At 43.5% G+C, this 26020-nt stretch overlaps 1 protein-coding gene across 1 annotated transcript; it reads right to left on the bottom strand.

The window, feature by feature from the left end:
- Positions 1-226: 226 nt before the first annotated feature.
- Positions 227-23292, bottom strand: FAM124B (family with sequence similarity 124 member B). The gene is made up of 2 exons (XM_033230051.1): positions 22224-23292; positions 227-1738 (listed from the first exon to the last, which is right to left on the bottom strand). Exons 1-2 carry the CDS (start codon positions 22953-22955, stop codon positions 1103-1105), a joined length of 1368 nt encoding a protein of 455 aa, XP_033085942.1. The 5' UTR covers positions 22956-23292; the 3' UTR covers positions 227-1102.
- Between the last annotated feature and the right edge of the window lie 2728 nt (positions 23293-26020).

Raw genomic sequence — 26020 nt, 5'->3', positions numbered from 1 at the left:
ATATGCCCAGTCTCCATCTGCAGGTTGCAAATGCTTATTACACCATTATGTGGCAAGTGTGGGCCTCGACTGTGGAAAAAGTTTTTGGAGGAAGGTATTTGGAATTCAATATCTTTTTAAGAGTTGGTAGAATGAATTTATTATAGTGGTGAAACCATAAATACTTTTTTGGGTTTCATGGCCCCAGAATGTAAATATACCATATACACCATGTCTTATTCCAATATAGGTATTCAAAAAATGTTTATTGGATGAACATATATAAATGAATGAATGAGTGTGTTTTGTAAAGGAATCTGGGAGTCAAAATGTGGCCAGAAGAACCCAAGTCCTGCTCCAGTGACCAGATTAACCAGTCCAATTTTCCCACTGTGCTCAACGTTCCTCTTTGGTTTGTAGCAAGAACCACTGTCCTCTTTGACATAGTGCAGAAACAAATGAGAAGCAGATGAGCAAGAAAACCCTAGAGCCTAGCATTCATTTTTAACCTGATTTTCTGGCTTCCAGTATTTTGGCTCATTAAACAGGAAAACAAAATTAACTGTTTATAATTTTCAAAACTCTTTGCATTTTCACTCATTCCAGATACAAACAACTTCAAAGGCAAAATCATAAGAGGGTATGTGGTGAACAAGGCCTAGTTACCAAAAGAGGTCACATGAAAATTAAAAAGCACTGAAGGATAAATAGCAGTCCATATTGTCCAGGGGGATGAGCTATGCAACCTAAGTAAAAATTAAAACCAAATTACAGACACTAATTAGTGTTGTATAACATACCGATTCATTTGCATACAATGCAATTATCCTGATAGGTGCTGGATTCAACACATCCAGCTGGGTTAGTGCATCTCCAAGGAACAAAAGCATTCCGTTTTTTCCCTGTGTGTTGGCTGTGTTCTCTTATGACTGTGATTGCAAATAAACAATCATTCCCAGCACCTTTAGACTTTGAACATTTGAAACAAAATCAATACAGATTGTGCATGGGGAGCATTCAGACTCTCTCAGATGAACAACTAACAGGCTGATTCTGGGTCAGTACTCCATTTCTAGAACATTCTATCTGATCTTGTGTTTTAGAAAACCACATTTATTTTATGCTATATAAAGAATTCTTCTTCGTCTTCTTCTTTTTCTTCACCCTGAACCTGCAGATGAAAGAGACATTTTGAAATTATCTTCCTAGTACCAAGGTCCCTTTGGCCAGCAAGTGGCAAAGGAGAGACTCTTTCCTTAAGGACACTGTTGTTTTTGGAGGTAGCCACTCCCAAGGAAGAGGCTGGCAAGCAGAATGGTGGCTGGCTGGTCTGCGAATCCCTTGGAAATCCACCAAAATAAATCTGCCTGGATTCAGAATTTATGATGGTGAACCCAGTGTCAACATTCGTCTCGGCCTCAAGCTTCTGAAAGCTGTTTTCCCGGTTGAGGACCTTCATTCTGGCCCCGGATTCAAGGTGATGAGAAGACAGGTGTAGGTGGGAACCCATAGATGGGTTGCTGGCCTGGAATGACCGGCCAGGGCTTTTCCACAAAGTGCCACCACAGCTGTCTGATGTGGGGCTCCCAGTGGGTTCAGGAAGCTCCAGAGAATGCCCCTGGGACCGCTTGCCCTGGTTCCCCTGGCTCCTGGGTTCTAAGGTCCTCTTTGCAGAGATAGAAGTCAGCCCGGAGCCCAGGGGGAGCATGCCAGCTCCCAAGGTGCCATTCTTAACACCAAGTTCTGGATTCAGCTGGACCTACGGGAAAAGAAATGGAGGAACATACGAAACATAATTTCCATTAACTAAGTGCCAAGAGCTGACTATGCCTCATTCACCCTCTGCCATGCCATGTCCATAGCAGACTTTCAGTAAATTTGGTTGAATTGAACAGAAGTGATAAGTACAATATAAATATGAGGTATCTAATGAGCCCCAGTTCCAAATACCCCTCTCTGACACTCCCTAAATTAAGTTTTTGACAAGGATAAGACTTTGGGAATCAAATGGTCAATTGACAACACCACATTTCTGGTACAGCAAGTTGTTCAAACAATGCAGACATTCACAGATGTCATTTAGTGACCTCACTGGATGTTGTAAATGATGTATTTATTAGCAACCATGCAAAAAAAGAAATTTAAAAAGCCACCAAAACATGTGGTTAAAGTTAAGATAAGGATTGAAGTAAGAATTCAACCGTGCAAAGCTGGTGATCCTTCTAACAAAAATATGTATCTTGGGCCATGCTAAGACATAGGACCACTCCAGGCAGGCTAAAAATTTCCCAGCAATGTTCTTTAAATTCTTGGGGCACCATTTATTTAGATTAGAGGCCTGGTATTGTGTGAGAAAACAAAAAGGGGGCACATCTTATATGGAACTTTAGGTGTTTTAATTCTTAGCAATTCTACTCTGCTTACAAACTTACAGACCCCACTCAGCAAAACCTTCACCCTGCAGTTGACTGCATTCTCCCTCCACAGAATGGAGTTCACTGACCTCCCCTTAAGACTTTGACCCTTGGGAGCCTTGCATCCTAGTCCATGCACAACACTCTTCCCAGGAAGATTTCTGGGAAAAGTCCATTTTTTCCATTTTAATAACAGCCCCTGAAAATTGGTATCCAGGATCCATCCCTACCTGGCCCAGCCCTTAATCAAATATCAAGAAGAATGATACGGAAGAACTTGAAATAAATACTACTAACTGAAAGACGCCCATCTGGACTCATGCCTGGAATCCTAGCCCTTTGGGAAGCTGAGGTGGGAGGATTACTTGAGGCCAGGAATTCAAGACCAGCTTGGACAACTAGCAAAAAATAAAAACATTAGCCAGACGTGTGGTGCATACTTATAGTCCCAGCTATTCAGAAGGCAGAACAAGGAGGATCCCTCGAGCCCAGGAGTTCAAGGTTAAATTGAGTTATGACTGCACCACTGCACTCCAGCCTGGGTGACAGAGAGAGACTATATGATGTCAACTATACGACACTTTGGAAAAGGCAAAACTATGAAGACAGTAAAAAGATCAACCAGGGGTGGGGAGAGGGAGGGTTGAGTAGGTGGGGCATGGAGGACTTCAGGGCAGTGAAACTACTCTGCATGATACTGTAATGGTGGATGCACATCCTTATACATTTGTCCAAACCCACAGAATGTACGACACCGAGAATGAACCCTAATGTACCCTATGGGCTTTGGGTGACGGTGATGTAGTTTTCTCAGTTGTAACACATGTACCACTCTGATAAGGGATGCTGACAGGAAAGGAGGCTCTTTCGGTGGGGAAGGTGGTATATGGGAACTCTCTGTTATTTCTGCTTAATTCTGCTGTGAACCTACCACTGCTATAAAAAAAATAAAGTCTATTTCAAGGGAGAAAAAATAATGATACATATTTATCTTACAAGGCAAGAAGGCAGAAATCAGGGCAGTGAGAAAACAGGTCTAGAAATGAGTAAATTCTCTCTCTCTCCCTCTCTCTCTCTCACACACACACACACACACACACACACACACAGAGCATATTTGTTGTACAGGTGACGCACATGTACATTCTCTCAATTTTCTGATAGAAATTATGAGATGCCTATTACCAAACTGCAAAAACAAACACAAAAAAACAAGGACTTCCATTGATTCTTTTAGAATAGAAGTTGGCAAATACTTTCGGCGAGGAGCCAGACAGTAAATATCTGAGGATTTGCTGGCCATATGGTCTTTATCCCAACTACCCAACTCTGCCGCAGAGCAGCCATAGACAATATATAAATGAATGGCTGTGTTCAGTAAAACTCTATGTATGAACCCTGAAATTTGAATCTCATATCTTTTTATGTGTCATGAATTTTTTTTCCAATCATGTGAAAACAGAAAACTATTTTTAGTTCCCGGGCCACAGTTGACCAAGCCCTATTCTAGATCAATGATTCTCTGTCTCTCTCTCTCTCTCTCTTTTATATGCGCGCACACACACACACACACACACACACACACATGTTTTTTTTGAGACAGAGTTTCACTGGAGTGCAATGGCACAATCTTGGCTCACTGAAACCTCCGCCTCCCAGGTTCAAGTGATTCTCCTGCCTCAGCCTCCTGAGTAGCCAGGATTACAGACTTGCTCCACCACGCCCAGCTACATTTTGTATTTTTAGTAGAGATGAGGTTTCTCCATGTTGGTCAGGCTAGTCTCAAACTCCCAACCTCAAGTGATCCACCTGCCTTGGCCTCCCAAAATGCTGGGATTACAGGAGTAAGTCATCTCTCTATCTTAAGAAGTATTTTTCCAAACAATGTCTTATCTGGAAGTCCAAAATATGAAACAATCCAATTAGAGCAGCCCTGGTTGAAGTGCAGAGGGTAGCCTCTGCCTACTGGACCCCCTCTCTAGTTTCCCAGGGCTTCCCAGAACCAGCTTGAAAACCACGATTCTAGAATATCTAAATTCAACCCCTGGGCCAAGCCACTTCACTAGAGAGCCACACACACCTGAAACCCCCATCCCAGATGTGTTTGTACTGAACCACAGCTGAGTGTGGTGCCCCAGGGTGTGTTGAAGAGAGCTTCCGCCAGCATCAGAAACTCTCTCTAGGGGGCGACACTGTTGAAGGGATGCCCACTGCACTGCGGGACGTGACCTTATGCAAACCCATAGGAGAAATTTCTGTTCCCAAACTTGGCTGCACAAGGGAACGTCCTAGGATCATTAAAAAACAATGATACCTGCTCCCAGCCCACGACCTCCTGATTTCATCAGTTCAGAGTACACCTGGCTATCACAGTTGATAAATCTCCCCAGGTAATTCTAATGTACAACAAAGTTTGGAAACCACTGCCGTGGAGCCAGAAAAGCTAGGCTTCGAGTAGTCAGTTACCTTGCGGTCACTGTGAGTCTGTTTCTTATCACATACAGCCGACCTTCTCCTCCACATTTCTGAAAAATTCTTTGCCTAATTTCATTTAGCTATCTCTCTCTACATTTCCCTTTGCTCTAATTCCACACCCCCACCCTCCCTCCCTTCCTTTCTTCCTTCTCTCCTTCCTTCCTCCTTCCCTTCCTTTCCTTTTCATATGTTTGTGTTTTTTTTAAAAAAGTTTTATTATAAAAGTAGTAATTTATCACCATAAAAATAATTTCATTGTACCAATGAGTAAAATAAAAAGTAAAGCCTTCTCCCCACCCCAACCTCAAATCACCCCCAAATTCTCACTGTCCAATGAAAACTATTTGCTTATCCTTTCAAAATCAGGAGGAAAAAAATACTATCTCCGAAATGTCAGCTGGGGTTTCCCTTCCCCTGGAGAACCAACTCCCTCAGTCCTTCAAAGGGCCGAGTACCATCATTGCCTCTTGGAGAATCATTTGACACTGTCCTTGTATCATAATGTACCTTTTTATTTGACCCAATGACATCTTTTTCTTCTAGAAATGGAAACTGGCATGGATATTTCCATACTCAGAAATGGTTCAGGGTTGATATTAGATGATCCAATCTGGAGAAAGAAATCAATGACTTTGACTCTGGGGCTTGTATTTCATTCTCTAGCAACTGTGAACAAGGAGAGAAGCCTGAGTAATCTCCCCCTTGCCACCTAAATCAATGTCAGATCACAATGAAATTGGTCCTGAAGCCCCAACCAGTGCTGAGACATCTCAGGGCAGCCAGGAAGCGCCCTCCTGGGCCAGCCCAGCTCACCCCTCCATTCCCCTCTGTCACTCAGACCCACAGCCCCTCCACTGGGCCTTCTCCATATGCAAATGTCCCATCTTTGAAAGATTCTATTTAAGCCGGGCATTGTGAGGCCACGGGCTCCAGCACTCAATTCCCCATCACATCCGCTCTTCAACATCAACACTCCCAATCCCCAGCTTCTCCCTGTCAACCCCACCCATCCACACTGCCTTTCAGAGCCAATCGGAGTCCAAAGACTATCACTTCAACCATTTCTTCACCAATACCTCCAACTCCCCTCACTATTCCCATTCTGTCACAGACTCCCACAAAATCTCCCCACCTTTCATCCATCTACCTGCCCACATTTTCTGAACATGTGCTCAGGATGCCACAGAAACGCATGTGTCTGTGAAATGGTTGCCCCATAATGGCGTGGTTTCCAGCCTCTCCCAGGCTATCTGCCAGTCTGCCTGCTTCTTTCATCACCTCTCTCCATTCAACCAGCAGCTGTTAAAACCTTCAGAACTGTCCTGAAACCTTCAGCGGCACCATCGCCCCCGCTCTCTCTCATCAGGTGGTCTCACCATCTAGATTACCAAGAAAGCAGACGCTGTCACCAGTTTGCAACACTCTCGTTGCTACCGCGAAACTTCCCTGCAGCTTCACGGTTCTCACTAGGTGAAAGTGACCGGTCCCTGGGCCAAGATTCCCATCACCTCCCACCTTCTTGGTGACCCTGACTTATCAATTATTCATTTTTCCCACTTTCTTATCTTGGATGTTTAATCTCTCTCCCTCTCCTCTTTCTCTCTCTCTCTGCCTATTCCTTTCCAACAGCAATTAAACTTGTTCAAGTCTCCTGTCTTGAAAAACACATTCTTTCCACCCTCTCTTTCCCTCCAGGTTTCTCTCTCTGCCCCTTCACTGTCAAACCTCTATAGGAAATTTGTGTACAGTCATGTTTTTCTACAAACCTCCCCTTATTTTCTCTACTCATGCCACTGACAAGATAAAATCCAAGCTCTCGGATGTGGCCTGCCTCACCCTTTACTGTCTGACTCTTCTTACACCATGCTGGTAATTCCCTCCTACCACTCCATTGAAATCGCTCTTACCAAGATCATCTACAATCAGCCCACTTGTCCTTCATTTTTCTTGAGTTCTTGGTAGAACTTGACATTGAAGTCTGTACTCTTCGTCCTGAAGTCTTTTTCTTCAGCTTCTTTGCCAACAAATTCCACTGGATTTTCTCCTGCCTTTCCCTCCATCCCTTCTCCGTTTCCATTATGGGAGCCTCTTCCCTTGTTGGTTCATTTAATGTTGCCGTTCTTCAGAACTGGCCTGGTTCCTCTTTTCTTCTCACTTTACCTGCCCCAGGGCAATCTCATGGGCATCAGGGCAATCTCATGGGCATCTAGGCCTTCAGTTATCATCTAAATGATGAAGGCTCCCAAAAGTGTAACTACACCTCAGATCTGTCCCGTAAGCTTCATCTGTCTCTTAAGCTGCATACCTATCTATCCAACTGCCTTCCAGCCACCCATCCCTCAAACAAAACATGCCCCAAATCATCTACACTATGAACTCATCTCCCTCTCACACCAAGTCTGTTCTGCTTTCTCTTTTCCCTATCTTAAAAGATGGCACCATTAGCTCCCACATGACCCAAGAAAGAGCATGGGTCACCTTTCTCCATATCCCGGGTACAACCAGCCACCCATCTCCATGGACACTTCCTCTTATAGATCGCTGACATTCCACTCACTCTCTCTGCTCCCACTGTCATTCACCCTGGAGCAAGCCGTCATCACCTCTTGTCTGAATTACAGCAGTGGCCATCCAGTGGAAGTCCCCACAAATGCTGTCACCTCCCACAAATCCATTCTCAGCTCCCCTACCAGAGGATTGGATCACACCGTCATCCTGCTTCAATGACTCCCTACTCTTCTGAAGATAAAATCTAAGCCCTTGGATGCGGCCTGCCTCACCCTTTACTGTCTGCCTCTTCTTACACCAACCACACTGGTAATTCACCACTTTCTCCCTTTCAGCCTCCACATGCTGAAATTGAACATGATTTGCCCTTTCCTATGCCAGGGTTTATATATATTATTCCTTCTATGTGGGATGTGCCTCCTCTAGCCCTTTTTCCTGAAACTTCCTCTCATTGTGAGCTCCAAGCTTACACAGCATTGAGAAGGAAGCCTTCTCAATATCACTAAATATGATTTAGGTGTCACTAAATATCCACTCTGCCACTTATTAGCAGTAGGATTTTAGACTACTTACTTAATATTTCTGTCCCTCAGTTTCCTTATATGGAAAAGAAGATAAATAAGTGCCAACATCATAGAGTTGTGAAGATTAAATGATAGCCGTGCCATGCGTGCATTTGTTATTATCATCATCATTAGTATTACTACTAGCTCTCACAGCACAGTCTGAACTTCTCGTATTTGAGTACTCGCCCCACCATTTTGTGCTTGGCTATTTACTCCTGTGTATCTTCCCATAGACTTTGCAATCTGGAATAGCAGAGTTGTATACACCTTCTTTGTTATCATATGTCCAGTGTCGTATACACCTTCTTTGTTATCGTATGTCCAGTGCCTACCACAGTGCCTAGCATTCAATAAGTTATCACTAAATATCTGTTATATAAATAAATAAATAAATAAAACAATGCTTAACAAAATATGAATTTTTGCACATAGAAACGAATGAGAATGTAGCATCTATAAACTAGGCCCCAAATTATTCTATATTAGGTGGACATAAAGTCTTAAGAAAATTCATAATGATTTTTATTACTATGGCTAGACATTTGCGCAATCTTCTTAAGAGAGGAGAATGTCCACTTTTTTTAAAGAGAAGTCTAAGATCCTTAAAGCATAGGGCAAAAGTGAGTGTAACGTTATTAACATAGAAATGCAGATGTTTGGCACTGGAATGAAGAATTTCCAGGAGAAACATAATGCTGAGTGAATGAGATGAATCCCTTCAGGGAGAATTAAGCTCTTGCCAAAAAAACAAATTGAAATGCATTTGTAGGAATTCTGATCATTTAGAGATCATCTTTCTAAGAAATATTTGTAAAATGTTACAGATTGAGAGCTAGGTTCGTCAAGTTCAAGGAACATCAGCATTATGTGATTAACAGAAAGATTGTCACTCATTTATAATTCTAAACTCTTGAAAAACAAGAGAAAGGACATCACTGAAAAATGATTAAGCTGTTAAGGGGCAGACTCGTATCATGAAGGGAAAATAATGTTTCTTTTATAAGTGATTCCAAGAAGATATAGCAAGAGAGGATTTCTTCAACACTGGGGAGAAAAATAACTTCATGGAAACAACTTAGGTAGATAATAAGAAACCTCTAAATAGTGTCAGGCTCACTTTAGAGTTGAAACCAGACTTTTGCAATTAACTGATCCTTTGAAAGGTACTTATTTTCATCAATTGGCCAAAACCACCAATGGCAGCGTGCTCTCCTGTAATAGCAGGACCCTCCTGAGCAATGCCTCTTTCACAGCAACATAAAGTATTGAGCAAGGGTGTAGAAGTGGGAGTGTGTGTGTTTGGGGTGGGGGTATGCTGTGGGTGGGGCTGGAGAATGGGAGGGGAATGAGAGAAACTAAGAGGGAGTTAACAGAGCCCGAGAGTGTACAGCTGAGAGACTCAGAAATGAAAACACAGAGCCCTCAAGAAATGCTAGAGAAGAAGAAAATAAATTACTTACTTGCAGAGCCACTATGTTCTTTTATTTTAAATGGCTAACAAAGAAAATAGAAACGAATACAGCTAAATATCTGCTGATAAAACAGAATGAAGCACACACTTGCTTATGCCAAACCAGTTTCTGTATATACCTTCTTTAAAGAGATAAACTGATTTCCTGAAAACAAGTAGTCAGTCAATCAACAAGTATTTCAGAAGCAGCTGTCTGCCAAGTACTCTACTGGAAAGAAACATGTGTAATAAAATAGTGAAAAGAGAAGGAGAGTCATAAAGTCCCACATTATAAAATACAAGAAAGGGAAAATATATAATCAGTTATGTGTTGCAAATATTTAGGTACGCAATGTTCTACTTAGGAATGGGAATTAATGTGCCCTTGAACTTCATGGGAGGTTTCAAAGAGAAAGTGGAGTTTGATCAGAGCCTTAAAATTGGATAACTGAAGATTAAATGAAAGGCATCGTTGGCTAAGGAGTAGCTCAAGTAATGCACGGATACAGATATACATACCATGGAATAGTATTCAGCCATAAAAGTAAATGAAACTGTAATAAAAGCTACAGCACTGATTAACCTTGAAAACATCATGGTAAGTGAAGTCAAACACAAAGAGACAAATATTGTATGATTTCATTTATATGAGGTACCAAGAATAGGCAAACTCAGAGACAGAAAGTAGAATTGAGGTTACCAAGGGTGGGGGAGAATGGTGAGTTTGATTTAATGGGTACAGAGTTTCTGTTTGGGATGACGAGAAAGTTCTGGAAATGGATAGTAGTGATGGTCGCACAACATTGTGAATGTGCTTAACGCCACTAAATTGTACCCTTGAGAAATAGTTAAGATGGTAAAAGTATTGTTGTATGTATTTTATCACAATTTTTTAAAAGAAGGCTTCCTAAATTTTTTTAAAAGGTGAAAATGGTACGTTTTGGTCTCACATATTTTACCACAATACATAAAATATAGAAAGCAAAGGTGTGGGAGTGAGCCCAGAGCTCTGGAGGGAAGAGGAGGGTAAGAAGGCTGGGATGGTGAAGAAGTGAGGTGGCAAAGGCAGATCTTTTTTTTTTATTTTATTTTTTGAGACAGAGTCTCACTCTGTTGCCCAGGCCTGAGTGCCATGGCACAATCTCAGCTTACTGCAGCCTCCACCTCCCAAGTTCAATGAATTCTCTGCCTCAGCTTCCCATGTAGCTGGGATTACAGGCAGGCGCCACCACACCCAGCCTAATTTTTATATTTTTTGGTAGAGATGGGGTTTCACCATGTTGGCCAGGCTGGTCTCGGACTGCTGGCCTCAAGTGATCCGCCTGCCTCGGCCTCCCAAAGTGCTGGGATTACAGGCGTGAGCCACCACAACTGGCCTGCAAAGGGAGATTCTAGTAGAGGTCTGATGTGAAGGTCTTTAAAGCCAGGCAGGGGGCGTTTTAATTTGATTTTCTCACCTTTTGTTATTGAACTGAGAAGGAACATAAATTTGGCAGTCATTTAAAAGTGTCTTTTGATAGCGCTGTGCAGGATGAAACAGAATGCCTGGAGCCAGGGCGAAGAGCTAATGCTGTAATAAAAATTTGCATTTGAAGCAACGTGGGCTTAAAACAGGAAGGCAGGAAGCAGAAATGACTCCCAAGGAAAATTAGAACAGCTGGGGACTGATTGGATGTGGGGGTTCTGAGAAAAAACAAGGCTTTAAAAACAAATGGTGTTTCAAAATCTGGACAAATGGGAGAAGAATGAACGGAGCTGGAGAAGTCGGGGGTGGGGAGAGGAGGGCTGCAGATGATGACTTGGTTTTGCCTGGATTGAGTTTGGGATGGGGATGAGACATTATGTTTAAATGGTCTTATAGGGAGTAGGAAAGAGGCTAAAACCTCAAGAGACAGGAAATTCAAGTACAGGATTAAGTTGAACGAAAGTGATAACCAAACCCACAGGGTGATTTTTATTTCATCACCTCAGTGGGGAGATCTTTGGTGCAGGGCAGTGGTCCTCATTTGGGGTGATTTTTGTCTCCCAAGGGACATTTGGCAAAGTCTAGAAACATTTTTGGTTGTCACAACTCAGGGGTGAGTGGGCCAGTGTTACTGCATCCAACTGATAGAGATCAGGGCTGCCACTAAACATTCTGCAATGCACCGGACACCCCACACAACAAAGAATTCTCTCATCCAAAATATGTCAACAGTGTCAAGGTTGAGAAAACATGATTTAGAGAGAGGAAGAAACAATTGAGTCTTTGAACACACACACACACACACACACAGAAAAGGAATAGTCAGAGAAAATAAACCCCTTAATTAAAAGAACTGGGTTATGGCAGCCCACAGAGGAGAAGATTTCAAGAAGGCAGGAGTGGCCCACATGTACCAATGCTACTGATGTCTTGTCCTCAAGCACTGCTGGCCCTCCAGAGAGCAGATTCATCAATTGCTAGAGGAAGGCTCAGTGTGCAGAATGGCAGAGGGAGAAGCACCATCAGTTTGCAGCAGAAGGGGGCAAAAACAGACAGCTCAACTGAGAAGCCAGGCATAGAAAGAAGGCAAGACACCAGAGCCATCCAGCCAAGGAAAATCTGCTTGTTTGAGTTTGAAGGAGATGACGAGGGCCTCTGGTAACAGAGAAGAGAGACTGAAAATGCCGTGAGTTCATTGGGTGAGCAAACAAACGGGAGAGCAAGGTCCACAGAGAGGAGAAACCACACAGGAAGGAATCCCACCAGCGGGCATGAACATACACCACTCAGACATTTACCAATTAAATCAGTTGGAGGAAAGATTCCCCCGATACTTGTCAACAAACTTATTTTTAATTGGACGCTGGAAAAGAGCCTCTAATGAAAAAGAAACACTTGGCAGGGTACGGTGGCTCATGCCCGTAACCCTAGCACTTTGGGAGGCTGAAGTGGGTGGATCATGAGGTCAGGAGTTCGAGACCAGCCTGGCCAAGATGGGGAAACTCCATCTCTACTAAAAATACAAAAATTAGCCGGGCGTAGTGCCACACACCTGTAGTCCCAGCTACTGGGGAGGAGGCCGGGGCAGGAGGATAGCTTGAACCCGGGAAGCAGAGGTTGCAATGAGCCGAGATCAAGCCACTACACTCCAGCCCAGGTGACAAGAGCAAGACTGTCTCAAAAAAAAGAAAGAAACAAGGATAGAAAGAGAGAGAAAGAGAAAGGAAGGGAGGGAGGGAGGGAAGGAAGGAAGATACGTTTGTTGGTAATCTTGCAATTTTAAAAAACGCTGTTTGCAACCTTATCCAGTAGGTTATTCTTATTAAAATCTTGCTAAAATATGAAACGGAAAGTGCCATCAGAGAAACTGTCATTAAACTTGGTAAGAGGAAAAAGTATCAAGTTTCGCTACAATGTTAGAAATAAAAGAAGCAGATTATCTAAAACAGGCTGAATTATCTTGTTTTGAAAGATCAATTCTATGTGCTATATTCATTAAAACTGTAATGGAAATCAAAACACTATATATTAACAACCATTCTTTTTAAAAGAAAACAAAAATTGTGTAAGTGTTAAAAGCTTAAACTTTGGAGACAGAGAGACCTGAGTTTGAAATCTGACTTTATCCTTGCTTCCTGGGTGACTATAGGCAAGTTGTTTAAACTTTCTAAACTTCGATTTCCTATCTTTAAAGTGGCGATATTTATAATGAAACAATACAACACAGTGGCTGGTATATAAATGTTCATTAAGTGTTATATATAATGTCATATTATTAGATTATCTGTTGTCCTTAGGTAGATTATGAAAAGCTATACACAGCATTTAAAAGATTGATAATTGTGTTAAATATTTTTGGAACTTTTTTTAGCAATCTGAGTTTCAGAGTTAGTATTGTCTCAGTATAGAGAGGTAACATATGTTGTACTCTTAAAATATAATATTAAAATCTCAACTATGTACCATATTCAATACAATTAATGCTAAATATCTTTTGACTGTTTCCAAAAATTGAACTGAATTCTACCCTTACGAGATGAGGATTTGGGCCTGGCACGGTGGCTCACATGCCTGTTATCACAGTACTTTGAGGCCAAGGCAGGAAGACTGCTTGAGGCCAGGAGTTCAAGTTCAGCCTGGGCAACACAGCAAGACTCCCATCTCTATAAAACATTAAAAAAATTATCCAGGCATGGTAATGCATGCCTATAGTTCCAGCTACTCAGGAGACTGAAATGAGAAGATCACTGGAACCCAAGAGTTTAAAGCTGCAGTGAGCTATGATCATGCCACTAATTCTCCAATGTGGGTGAAGGATCAGACCCTCTCTCTAAAAAAGCAAAGAAAAAAGATGAGATAGGCCAGGCATGGTGGCTCACACCTGTAATCCCAGCACTTAGGATGTGAGGCTGGTGGATCACTTGAGCTCAGGAGTTTGAGGCCAGCCTGGGCAATATGGCAAAACCCAGTCTCTACAAAAAATACAAAAATTAGCTGGGCATGATGGTACACATCTGTAGTCCCAGCTACTCTGGAGACTGAGGCAGGAGGATAGCTTGAGCCCAGGAGAGGGAGGTTGCAATGAGCCGAGATTGCACTACTGCATTTCAGTCTGGGCGACAGACCAAGACTCTGTCTCAAAAAAAAAAAAAAAAAGACAGACGAGATAAGAGATGAAGTTTTGTCACCAGTAAGGCTATACACAGTATAGTTACAGAAGCTTCAAGATGCAGGAGACCTTAGAAATGACCTAGGCCGGGGCAGTCCAATATACTAGTCACCAACCACATAAGGCCATTTAAATTGTTAAAATGTAATAAAATTAAGAATTCTGTTCATCATTCTCACCAGCCATATTTCTAATGCTCAGTAACCACATGTGGCGAATGACCACCACATTGAATAGCACGGATATAGAATATTTTCATCATCACAGTAAGTCCGAGAGGACAATGCATTCATCTAGAGAAATGGGTCTTAGTTGAGAAATGGGTCTCCATTGAGAGCGTATGTATTAAACCAAATCTTTCAAAATCACATGATTTTCTCCCACATGGTTGTCTTGGAGAGTTGTGTGGATTCTAGCTGAGGTGCTGATTGCAGGGGATCCAGAGGTGAGGCCCCAGGACTGCAAGAAGGCTACACAGGTATGAGTTTCAGCTCATCCATACGATTAAGTCGGGAAAAGCTTCCAGAATGGATAGCCGGCAACCAACATGTGTTGTCAAGATGGCACACCCCAGATTGTACAGATGTTGTACTCTTGTGCTGTTAACGGATCTGTCCTGCCCAGGTCGCAAGAATAGGACACCACCCTATTCTAACCTTCCAGGGAGGTTTTATCTTTTAATTTATAAAGTTTTGCTACTGAACGTCGAACAATGGGGGTGGGAGGCGAGATGTGTGTGACCTTTCCCATCTAGTCAACTTGGGAAGCAGTCACCCTTATCAAGGAAAGAAGACCCGGAAAGGACCTCAGAGAGGAAGAGAGAAAACCATCCTCCTTCACCGTGTGAGTTTGGTCTGGAGCACCTCCAGGAGAAGGGGGCAGAGAAGACTTGGAGGAGACCTGGGAGGGACCTCAAGGCCATAGCTTGCCTGGGAGCTCTGAGAATAATGACATCTAGAGGTGCTTCTAAGTTATTCTTCTGGACTAGAATTCTTTGGGGGGTTTTTCCCCACCTCAAGATCTTGTTGAAATGACAGCTTGGTCTCAGCAGTGTTGGGGGACAGTTCCATAAGCCCAGAGTGATGGCAGTAGCAGTTACTGGTGGAGGACACAGGGCCTGCAGCAGGTGCCAATATCTCAAGGGGCAATGGCAACACACAAGCAACTGGGGGCCCGGTGAGGAGACCAGGACAGAACCTGCAGGACCTGCTCTAGCACACCTGAGAAGCCACATCTTAGGGACTGCAAGCCACCAAGCGACATTGACTTCCATGATACCACAATCTCCTCACCCTCCTGGCTTTCTGGTTGCTTCTTCTCAGCATCTCGCTCTGGTTCTTCTTCCCTCTCCTCTGGAAGTGCACACATTTTCCAGGCACTGTCTTTACCTCTTCTCCCTCTACACTCTCTTCCTTGGTAATGTCGATCCTTCCCAGGGCTTTAGCCACCAACCCCACCTGTGCCCCTAGCCCATGCCCCCTCCTGAGTTCCAGCCCTCAGAGACCACCTGACCATGGATTCTCTTCATCTGAAAGACCTGCAAGCACTTCAAGCCCAATGTGTCCAGACTCATCATCACGTGACTTCCTCTTCTTCACCCTCCGTGTCCGATTACTGCCAAATTCAGTCAAGTCTACCCATGAAAGTTAACCTCCTATTTCTATTATGAGTTCCCTATTTCAAAACTGCACCGGCTTTGACTGGAAAATTGAAGTCCCCTCTGAAGAGGTCAGCCAAGCCCCCTTCCAACGTGTCCTATTTGATGCTAACAGGATTATGGTCCTAAATTATGTATTACAGGTATGAGTATGTCTGCCCCTTCTCTAAACACCATAATAAATGGATTTCTTCAAATCCCATTTTGTGTCCTCCTGCACCCATTTTCAGTGGACCAAAAATTTTCTAAACTCCTTTGAGCTCTCCAGCCCTACACTTCGCTACAGCCCATTCGGTCATCCCCCAAGTCACATGTCCTCCATGTTACTTGACATCCTCGGTCAATTTCACCTTCTCCTTCCCTACACACCAGGTGGGTGGCTGCAGCTCTACAGTGCATTTCCTGCAGGCTGCCTGGTACTGCAAGCGCTTGCAGGAGGGTCCAGCTCCTCGTTAGACCACCAGGGCAGTGGGATCCCACACAGAGCACCCACCCAAAGGCTAACAAGGGCATGGCTTTCACATCTCCCACGGGGCCATGAAATATAGACCTTGCTGGAGCATTTCAAGTGACTTTGAGGGAGGTTTATCATTTAATTTATAAAGTTTGGCTTCTGTACACCAAACAGAATGAGAAGATCATCAATGCTAACCAAGTGACCTAGAATTCAGAGTCTGCCAGAGCCCAACACCAAAGTCATGGGCTCTCCCCTTGGATTGCCCATGCTGGGGGGGGGCCAGAAGATGAATGCTTCAGCAGATAAATCAGGGAAGAGGAGCCATAATGTGAAAAACTGAAAAAAAATCTGTAAAAAGTACAAAAAATGCAACTTTGGACATGGGGCTCAGCTGTGGAAAGCTGAAAGCCAGCAGTAACTGACTAGAGATACTGCATGTGGTTGATTTGACAACATAGCTTATTTGACTGAGGGCACAGTTTAAGTTGCAGGAGGTTTTAAAAAAGAGCGGGACATCATCACCCATGCTACCTTCCCTCAGAACACGCTGACACTGTCCCTACCACGAGAGGCAAAAGCACAGGGAGAAAAGCAGAGGGACTGTTTGAACGAATAAAGGGAGGATTGAACCCACTATCATTTTGCACCCACTAAGAACTGAGACAGCAGAATTAAAACTGCCAAAGGAAAAACAGTGTCTGGCCCAGAGCAGGAACTCAACAAAGTTCTGAGGAATGAGTAAACATGGACTTGCCTTCTCATGTGTTCATACATTCATTTACTGAGCATCTATTTGATACCCTCATATCGCTCTCATCAAAACCATCCATTCTAGACTCTAAGAGGCATCAGACGGTCTGCAATGGCAAGAGGTCATGTGGAAAATGCATTGCTCACTGGGTGTGCTGGCAGAGACAGCCGACAGCCTCTCACATGCACAGATGACAATTGCACCACAGTTACATGGTCTCCAGGAGCTTCTACTTTACCAAGCACCTCCATGTACATTCTCTCATTTGACCCTCATAACATAAATAATCCATGTCAGTTCCATTTGTAGGATCCATCAGTGACTGCTCATTACACCAAGGATAGAATAGAAGCTACTTAGCCAGGGTTCATTCATAGAAGGATGTTTTTGCCTACCATGTGTCAGACACTGACCTTAGGTTCTGGGTTCACAGAAGTGAGCCCAAAAGGTCCCCCCTTCTCGGCGCTTACTTTCCAGTGGCTAACCATGTTCCCGCTGATCCAGCCTCAGGCCACCTGCTCATCCCCTTCCCCTGATTCCCCCTCCCTTCACTCCAGCCACATGAAACCTCAGGAAGTTTGCTGAGCATGGCCTGCTAAGCAGCACCATACCAACACCATCACCCATGGTCACCTGTTTGGGACACCCTTGCTCCTTTCTCCAACTGGCTAATTCCTCCTGGGCCATCCAGCTCAGGCAGATCTGGGCATCGCTCCTCAGGAAAGCTTTCTCACCGCCCCCTCCTCGGCCTAGCTCCCCTCACACTCAGATCTCCTGCGCACATGCCTCCATCCTGGCCATGTGGAGGGATGGTCTGCAGAGAGGTTAGTTTGTGGTTATAGTTCTTCCTTTAGTAGGTATTATTTTCTTACTTTTGCTGAACATCAGCCATTTGGGGCCACTCTATATTTGTCTCCTCTGCCCTGATCTTCTCTGGAGACCCACAACCTTCCCTAAGAGTCCCACAGAACACCACACAGCATCTAGGGGTAGAAGGCAGAGCCTTTGCCTCAGGGCTAAATGGATCCATATAATCTCACTTTCCTGCATGTAATAATTGATTTAGAGAAGAGAATCTGATCCAAGTTGCTCCAACTGAAGTCCAGACATTTTGTTGGGCCATGGTGGGGCAAGGCACTGGGAGCCCACGTGGAGGATGTAGCCCTCAGAGCTGCTGGCAGCAAACTGGCAACCCTGGGGGATGCCTGTCTGAGGATAGGGCCAAGACAGTGGTAGCAGAGCTGGGATCTGGTTCCTGAGCACACAGTGTAAGGCCTGGACTACTCGCTTAAAGAAGTCAGACTTGCTACCCAGCCCCTCTCCCCAGGACCCAAGGAAATTTAGGCTGGATTTTCTTTTCTTTTCTTTTCTTTTTGAAACAGAGTGATATGGTTTGGCTGTGTCCTCACCCAAATTTCATCTTGAATTGTAACTGCCACAATTCCCATGTGTCATGGGAGAAACCCAGTGGGAGGTGACTGAATTATGGGGGCAGGTCTTTCCTATGTTGTTTTCATGATAGTGAATGAGTCTCATGGGATCTGATGGTTTTAAAGACGGGAGTTCTCTGCCCAAGCCCTCTCTTTGCCTACCACTATCCATGTAAGATGTGACTTGCTCCTCCTTGCCTTCCACCATGAGTTTGAGGCCTCCCCAGCCACATGGAACTGTGAGTCCATTAAACCTCTTTCTTTTGTAAATTGCCCAATCTCGGGTATGTCTTTATCAGCAGCGTGAAAACAAACTAATACAGTAAATTGGTATCAGTAGAGTGAGGCATTGCTGAACAGATACCTGAAAATGTGGAAGCGACTTTGAAACTGGGTAACAGGCAGAGGCTGGAACAGTTTGGAGGGCTCAGAAGAAGACAGGAAAATGTGGAAAAGTTTGGAACTTCCTAGAGATTTGTTCAATGACTTTGACAAAAAAGCTGATAGTGATACGAACAATAAGGTCCAGGCTGAGGTGGTCTTAGATGGAGATAAGGAGCTTACTGGGAACTGGAATAAAGGTGACTCTTGTTATGTTTTAGTAAAGAGACTGGCAGCATTTTGCCCCTGCCCTGGAGATTTGTGGAACTTTGAACTTGAGGGAGATATTTTAGGGTATCTGGCGGAAGAAATTTCTAAGCAGCAAAGCATTCAAGAGGTGGCTTGGGTGCTATTTAAGGCATGAGTGAATGAGTGAATGAATTCACTCGTAGTAAATGAGTCTCCCAATATCTGATGGTTTTAAAAAATGGGAGTTTTCTGCACAAGCTCTCTCTTTGTCTGCCACCATCCGTGTAAGATGCAACTGTTCCTCCTTGCCTTCTGCATGATTGCAAGGCTTCCCAAGCCACATGGAACTGTGAGTCCAATTAAACCTCTTTCTTTTGTAAATTTCCCAGTCTCAGGCATGTCTTTCTCAGCAGTGTGAAACAAACTAATACACAGAGTCTTGCTCTGTCATCTAGCCTGGAGTCCACTGGCACAATCTCGGCTCACTGCAACCTCTGCCTCCCTGGTTCAAGCAATTCTCCTGCCTTGTAGCTGGGACTACAGGTGCACACCGTCATGCCCAGCTAGTTTTTGTATTTTCAGTAGACAGCGGGATTTGCATGTTGGCCAGGCTGGTCTCAAGCTCCTGGCCTCAAGTGATCCACATGCCTCAGCCTCCCAAAGTGCTGGGATTACAGGCCAGAGCCAACACACCCAGGAATTTACTATCCTGAAAAATTCACTCCATTCGAAGAGTGAAAAGCTACCTGGGAGCTACAGTGTGTTGACTTTGGATTATGGCCGAGCCTTTGCACACTTTCCTTAGGCACTTTTATTATATGACACCAGAAGCAGAATTTTCCAGAAGGCAATCTCCCACTCTGTTTGCAAAAGCTTAGACTCATTGACTTAACAAGAGGAGATCAAAGCATGTTTTGGAGTGAGGAAGCAGAAGTGCCTCAGGTTTGGAGGTCAGGACAAAGGTGGTGTATAAGGGGGCTATTAAGAGAGAGAGGCAGCTGGGCTTGGTAGCTCATGCCTATAATCTCAGCACTTTGGGAGGCTGAGGCAGGTGGTCACTTGAGGCCAGATGTTTGAGACCAGCCTGGGCAACATAGTGAAATCCCATCTCTACTAAAAATACAAAAATTAGCTGGGCATGTTGGCAGGCACCTGTAGTCCCAGCCACTCGGGAAAGCTGAGGCACAAGATTTGCTTGAATCCAGGAGGCAGAGGTTGCAGTGAGCTGAGATCACGCCATTGCACTCCAGCCTGAGCAACACAGTGAGACTGTCTCAGAAACAAAAGAGCAAGGGGCTGATGCCCCACTCACACCTGAGAAGTGGCCAGGCTCCTGGGACAATCCAGAGAGCAAGAGGGCTCTCTTCATGCAACTCATGGAGTTTGTCTTTATCCAAAAAACTCTTCTACCCTCCCCAAATATGACTCAACTTTCCAAAGTAACTAAGTTGTTTAAACTGTGGTTCCAAAGCAAAAATGTCAGTCAGCCTTAAAGACAGTAATGATTAAAATCATGTCCCTTGCTATACACACACATTAAATTTTTGTTTGACAATGAGGTTGATTTTAAGTACTAGAGAGTCGCTAAAACTGAAAGAAATTTTAGGTGCCTTGGAAATTATGGGGTTTTATAATAGGCAACTAACAGAAACAGTGCCTATTTACCTTATGTGAACAAGAAGGTGAATAATTTAGAAATCATTGAATGTAGAATCAGTATGATTCATATTTTATTAACAAGTCAACGTGATGACAACAAAATTAACCAAATGGAAAGACGTCTCATCTTGTCGTCTCTTATTACCTTGTGCAATAGGCCTTAAGGAGCTTCTGACCATTTCTTAAGGACAGAAGCCACAGGATATTTTGCTGTGAACATCACATTCATCCCCCTGTATGCACATTTACACACATACACTGGACTGCAGCGGCTGACCACATGAACTTTCAGGGTGGATAGATACTCCCTATCTTGGGCAAATAACTGACCCCCTGGACAGTTCAGTTTTCTTATCTCCAACATGGGAAAAATAGTAACTTCGTAGGTTGTTATAAGTATTAAATAAAATTATCAATTTCAAATCCTTAGTATAGGGCATAATGTGAACAATAATAGCTAAAATTGAGTTATTGGCACTAGCTTAATTATGTATTTTATAAGTGTCAGGTCATTTACTGTAAATGAGAGAGGAAGATGCTAATTCTCTGGTGCCTTTATTGTGCTAATGAAGAAACTGAGGCCCACAGTCATACAGCTACTAAGTGCCCAGGCTCACATACCATGAAAGGCAATGCACGGCAGCTATCATGACTAAATACACACATGCTATGTTAGGTTTTCAAGGATGGTTACAAAGGAAGGCTTTAGTTTCAAGATTTTTTAAAGAAAGCATTCTGTCTAACTTGGTATGTGGTAAAATTTGACAGTGATGCAAGATGCTTAAAAAGTAAGTCAATACGAGTTGATAGGTGCAGCAAACCAACATGGCACATGTATACCTATGTAACAAACCTGCACATTGTGCACATTTACCCCAGAACTTCAAGTATAATAATAAAAAATAAAAATTAAGTCAATAGCACTGCAAACTTAACATCCTTAAACAAGCTCGGCCAACATAGTAAGATCCCATCTCTAGAAATAAAATAAAATAGCCAGATACGGCTGCACATGCCTGTAGTCCCAGCTAATCAGGAGGCTAAGACAGGAGGATCATTTGAACCCAGAAGGTGGAGACCTCAGGGAGCTATGACGGCACCACTGCACTCCAGTCTGGGCAACAGAGGAAGACTCCCATCTCTAAAAAATAAAAAAATTAAAAATTAAAAAAAAAGTCTGTAAACATAAGTATGACTTCAACTTCCTTTGGTCAGATGAGAAGAGCTTATGACATTCTTGAGCCCAAAGAGTAAGCAAAGGATATGGGTATAGTTGATAGGCATTTAAACAGCAAGCCTGAGAAAGGAGGCTGATTCTTTGTAAAGATTCTGATCTTTATAGTAGAATCCTGTCTGATTCTACTATAAAGTACTGGTGTCAGCTGCAAATTCATGGAATCTGAACTTTCTTATCTGTCAGATGAGATTTTATGAGATCAGTGATTCTCAGCCCTGTTACGGATTAGAGTCATCCAAGAAGCTGTAAAAAAAGTTACCCAGGCCTGGATGCTCCCAGAGATTTGGATCAAACTGGCCTGGGGTGGGAATTTTAAAAAGCCCCTGATGAACTCTAATGTGCAACCAAGTCTGAGAACCACTAGCTTAGGTCCATTCCGATGTAAAATTACACAGCTCCATGAGCCTCTACAAGATCTAAGATGAAACAGAAATACCTGAAGCAGAATCTTGTTGCCATCATAATCCTGAGTCTGCCACCTGGTGCTGCTGATGGGAATGCATGGATTGGGTAGCAGAGGCACTAACTGGCCGATCTCTCGAACCTTAAACTGCAGCACCGAAGACTCTTTAGGGTCCACTGACATTCCCGGGGGCAGCTGCTTCAGGGAGAGCTGCAGAGCAAAGCTCTTGGTGGCATACAGCACGAAGAAACAAAAATTGCTCTTTTGCAAGATGGCTTCTCTCTGCAGGATCATCTCATAGAGTCTGATGGCATCTTCATAGTTATCAAAACTGCAGTAGAGTGTCACCCTCAGGATCTCGGAGCCACAGTGCACCTGCCTCACCCCCCAGATGGGCATCTGGCTGTCCAGGCTGTAGAACTCCTGGTTGGCAAAAAGGTAGGGACACAGCCTTCCCCAAGTGTCCTGGGTGGGGTAGCACTGCCATGGCGAATGCTGGAGAGAGTCCAGGACGCGAAATAGCCGATCCTCTCCCAGGCTTTTGTGCAGGAAAAGCAACACGGACATCCCTGGAAACCGGTACCGCTTGGAATGGGACTTTTCACAGTATTTCACAGGACTAGCCCGTTCAGACACCTGAAAGAGCCGGACCTCTGGGCAAATGCAATCCAGGAGCTGGTCCAGAGTCCTCTGCAGAAGCGAACCGTGTCCAGAGTTGGCAAGAAGATGGACAGTCATGGCCGGAGGCCCCTGTGCCTCATCCATGGAGGAACTGCCTGAGGATAACAAAGACAGCGTGTGTAGAAGGCCCACTGTTTAACTTCTGAAATGAATGAAGGAGCAGCCCAGCATTCAGCCCACCCGAAAACCTTCAGCTGCAGCGGCTACTTCTGAGCAGAGCTCTTAACCAGACTAACACGTGCTCCTGGCCACCCCTGGACTTGCCACAAGAGAAGCTCACACAAGCTCGGGTTCATCAGCCTCTGCTCCATACAGCAGCAGTGGGGTCACGTCATCCAGCTTGTGCATAATGTAACTGCTTGTGTTTAGCCTTTTCAGGCGTTCCCCAGGGTTTCTGTATGACCTAAAAACCTATAATCCTGAGAAACACCCAAATGGGCGGCTCTTACAGACACTTAGTAAAGGAAATGACCAGGCAAAAAGGAACATGAGTTGGCACTGTTGGGCTGATAGCAATCTGTTTAGTTGAAAAGACATCCATGTTATCAACCCACAACGGGTTCTCATTTCCTACTTACGGTTTACAGTAGCCTGCTCCACCAATCTGAACACAATGACTTCTTGAAAACAATTCTCAAAACTTGACCCCTTGCCAGTTTTTTTTTTTCCTTTGTCTCTTTATTTCGTTTTGTTTCTGAACATTTTCTGCTAGGGCATGAAGAGAAGATTTTATCTAAATAATTTTGACTTCACTGAAAATTATTTGCTGTACTGAAAATTCTGAGTGTACTAAAAAGACATTGAGAAAATTAGTCTTCCTTTATTCATGCAAATTCTTTAGAAAGAGTGAGAGCTTTCCCACAATTGCTCATATAATTATAATAATAATTATAATTAACAATTATAGTTATAATTTTTAGTGTCTATTGAGGATCTACTATGTACCAGTCATAAACTGTTCTAATTCTTAAAGTAAATTTTTTTTTGGAGATGGAGTCTTGCTCTGTTGCCCAGGCTGGAGTGCAGTGGTGTGATCTAGGCTCACTGCAACCTCCACCTCCCAGGTTCAAGAGATCCTCCTGCCTCAGCTTCCCCAGTACCTGGGACTGCAGGTGCCCCATCACTCCCGGCTAATTTTTTTGTATTTTTAGTAGAGACTAGGTTTTGCTATGTTGGTCAGACTGGTCTCGAACTCCTGACCTCAGGTGATCTGCCCACGCTGGCCTCCCAAAGTGCTGAGATTACAGGTGAGAGTCACCACACCTGGCCCTTAATGTAAATTAATTTAATCTTGCAACAAACCTATGAAGAAGAGATTACTAGCCCCAGATTACTGATGAAGAAACTGGGGCATAGAAAGGCTAAGTAACTTGCCCAAGGTTGCACAGCTAAGAAGTAGCTGAGGGAAGATTTGAACCCAGGAACCTGCTGCACTGCCTCTCTGGGGCCTTGAAGTCCCAGCCTGGGTTTTCTTTCTCTTGTAAGGAAAAGATACAAAAGCAAGTTCTGGTTAAGGATCTAGATGTGCAGACTCTTGAGCTGTTGAATCTTAAATGGAATAATCTTCAATGAGAAAGTTGTCAAGCTCTAAAAACACTCACCCTAAATGTGTTCTAAATATTGATTTAAAAATTGTTTGTGGCCACGCATAGTGGCTCATGCCTGTAATCCCAGCACTTTGGGAGGCCGAGGCAGGTGGGTCACCTGACGTCAGGGGTTTGAGACCAGCCTGGGCAATGGCAAAACCCCGTCTCTACTAAAAATACAAAAATTAGCCAGGTACAGCAGAGCGTGCCTGTAGTCCCAGCTACTCAGGAGGCTGAGGCACAAGAATTACTTGAATCCGGGAAGTGGAGGTTGCAGATGGCACTACTGCACTCCAGCCTGGGTGATAGAGCAAGACTCCATTTCAGAAAATAAAAAATAATAAAAATAAATAAATAAATAAATTTTTAAAAAATCATTTGCTCTCCTGATAGCTGTGCTCCTCAACAGGTATGAACAAGCACTTTTTCTAAACACAATTCTTCTTTTTTTTTTTTGAGACGGAGTCTCGCTCTGTCGCCCAGGCTGGAGTACAGTGGCCGGGATCTCAGCTCACTGCAAGCTCCGCCTCCCGGGTTTACGCCATTCTCCTGCCTCAGCCTCCCGAGTAGCTGGGACTACAGGTGCCTGCCACCTTGCCCGGCTAGTTTTTTGTATTTTTTTAGTAGAGACGGGGTTTCACCGTGTTAGCCAGGATGGTCTCGATCTCCTGACCTCGTGATCCGCCCGTCTCGGCCTCCCAAAGTGCTGGGATTACAGGCTTGAGCCACCGCGCCCGGCCCACAATTCTTCTTAAAAGAGGCAATTGGACCAGGCGAAGTGGCTCACAACTGTAATTTCAACACTTTTGGAGGCCAAAACAGGACAATCGCTTGAGCCCAGGAGTTCCAGGCTGCACTGACCTAAGTTCATGCCACTGCACTCCAGCCTGGACAACAGAGCAAGACCCTGTCTCAAAGCAAAAAAATGTGCTTTAAAAAGGGCTGTAAAAAATTAAAATAAAAGAGGCAATTTATGAATCCTTATAATGAAACACAGTGTGACAATGTTTTAGCTTAAAAAACACTTTTCTGATGAAAAATATAACAACTTTTACTTTATATATCTGGATTCCTTTAATACTGTAATAACCTAATTTAAAGTAAAATATTATTATCCAAGAAAAGGAGTTATTTCTATTCAGATTCACTATCTAAATCTAACCTACAATTCTAATCATTTGTGTCTCATGATTCCTATACTTTTTGCATGGGAAAAATACATAAACACAATTTATAACAGAGGAATTGTTTTCCAGTTATCATGAGCAGCTCAGTAATTAAATTCATCTTGTTTCAACTTTTCAAGAAATCATTAGAGGTTTTTTTTGTTTTTTTGTTTTTGTTTTTTTTGGCATTACAGATCTCAAGCTTTTTTTTTTTTTTTTTTTAAGAAAACTCAATGACATTCATGTCATGCATTGGCATTGGAAGCAGACAACTTTCTCGTCTCTCAGCGTGAACACTCTCCCTTCCACAACCCTTCCATTCACAGAGCTGATTGTACATTAGACAAAACTATAGTTTTTGAAATAGGCTTTGAAATTCTGGAAATAACTCTAAAGG

This window comes from Trachypithecus francoisi, unplaced genomic scaffold, assembly GCF_009764315.1.
Source record: "Trachypithecus francoisi isolate TF-2019V2 unplaced genomic scaffold, Tfra_2.0 Lachesis_group13, whole genome shotgun sequence".
Lineage (NCBI taxonomy): Eukaryota > Metazoa > Chordata > Mammalia > Primates > Cercopithecidae > Trachypithecus > Trachypithecus francoisi.
This window is presented reverse-complemented; position numbering and strand designations above follow the sequence as displayed.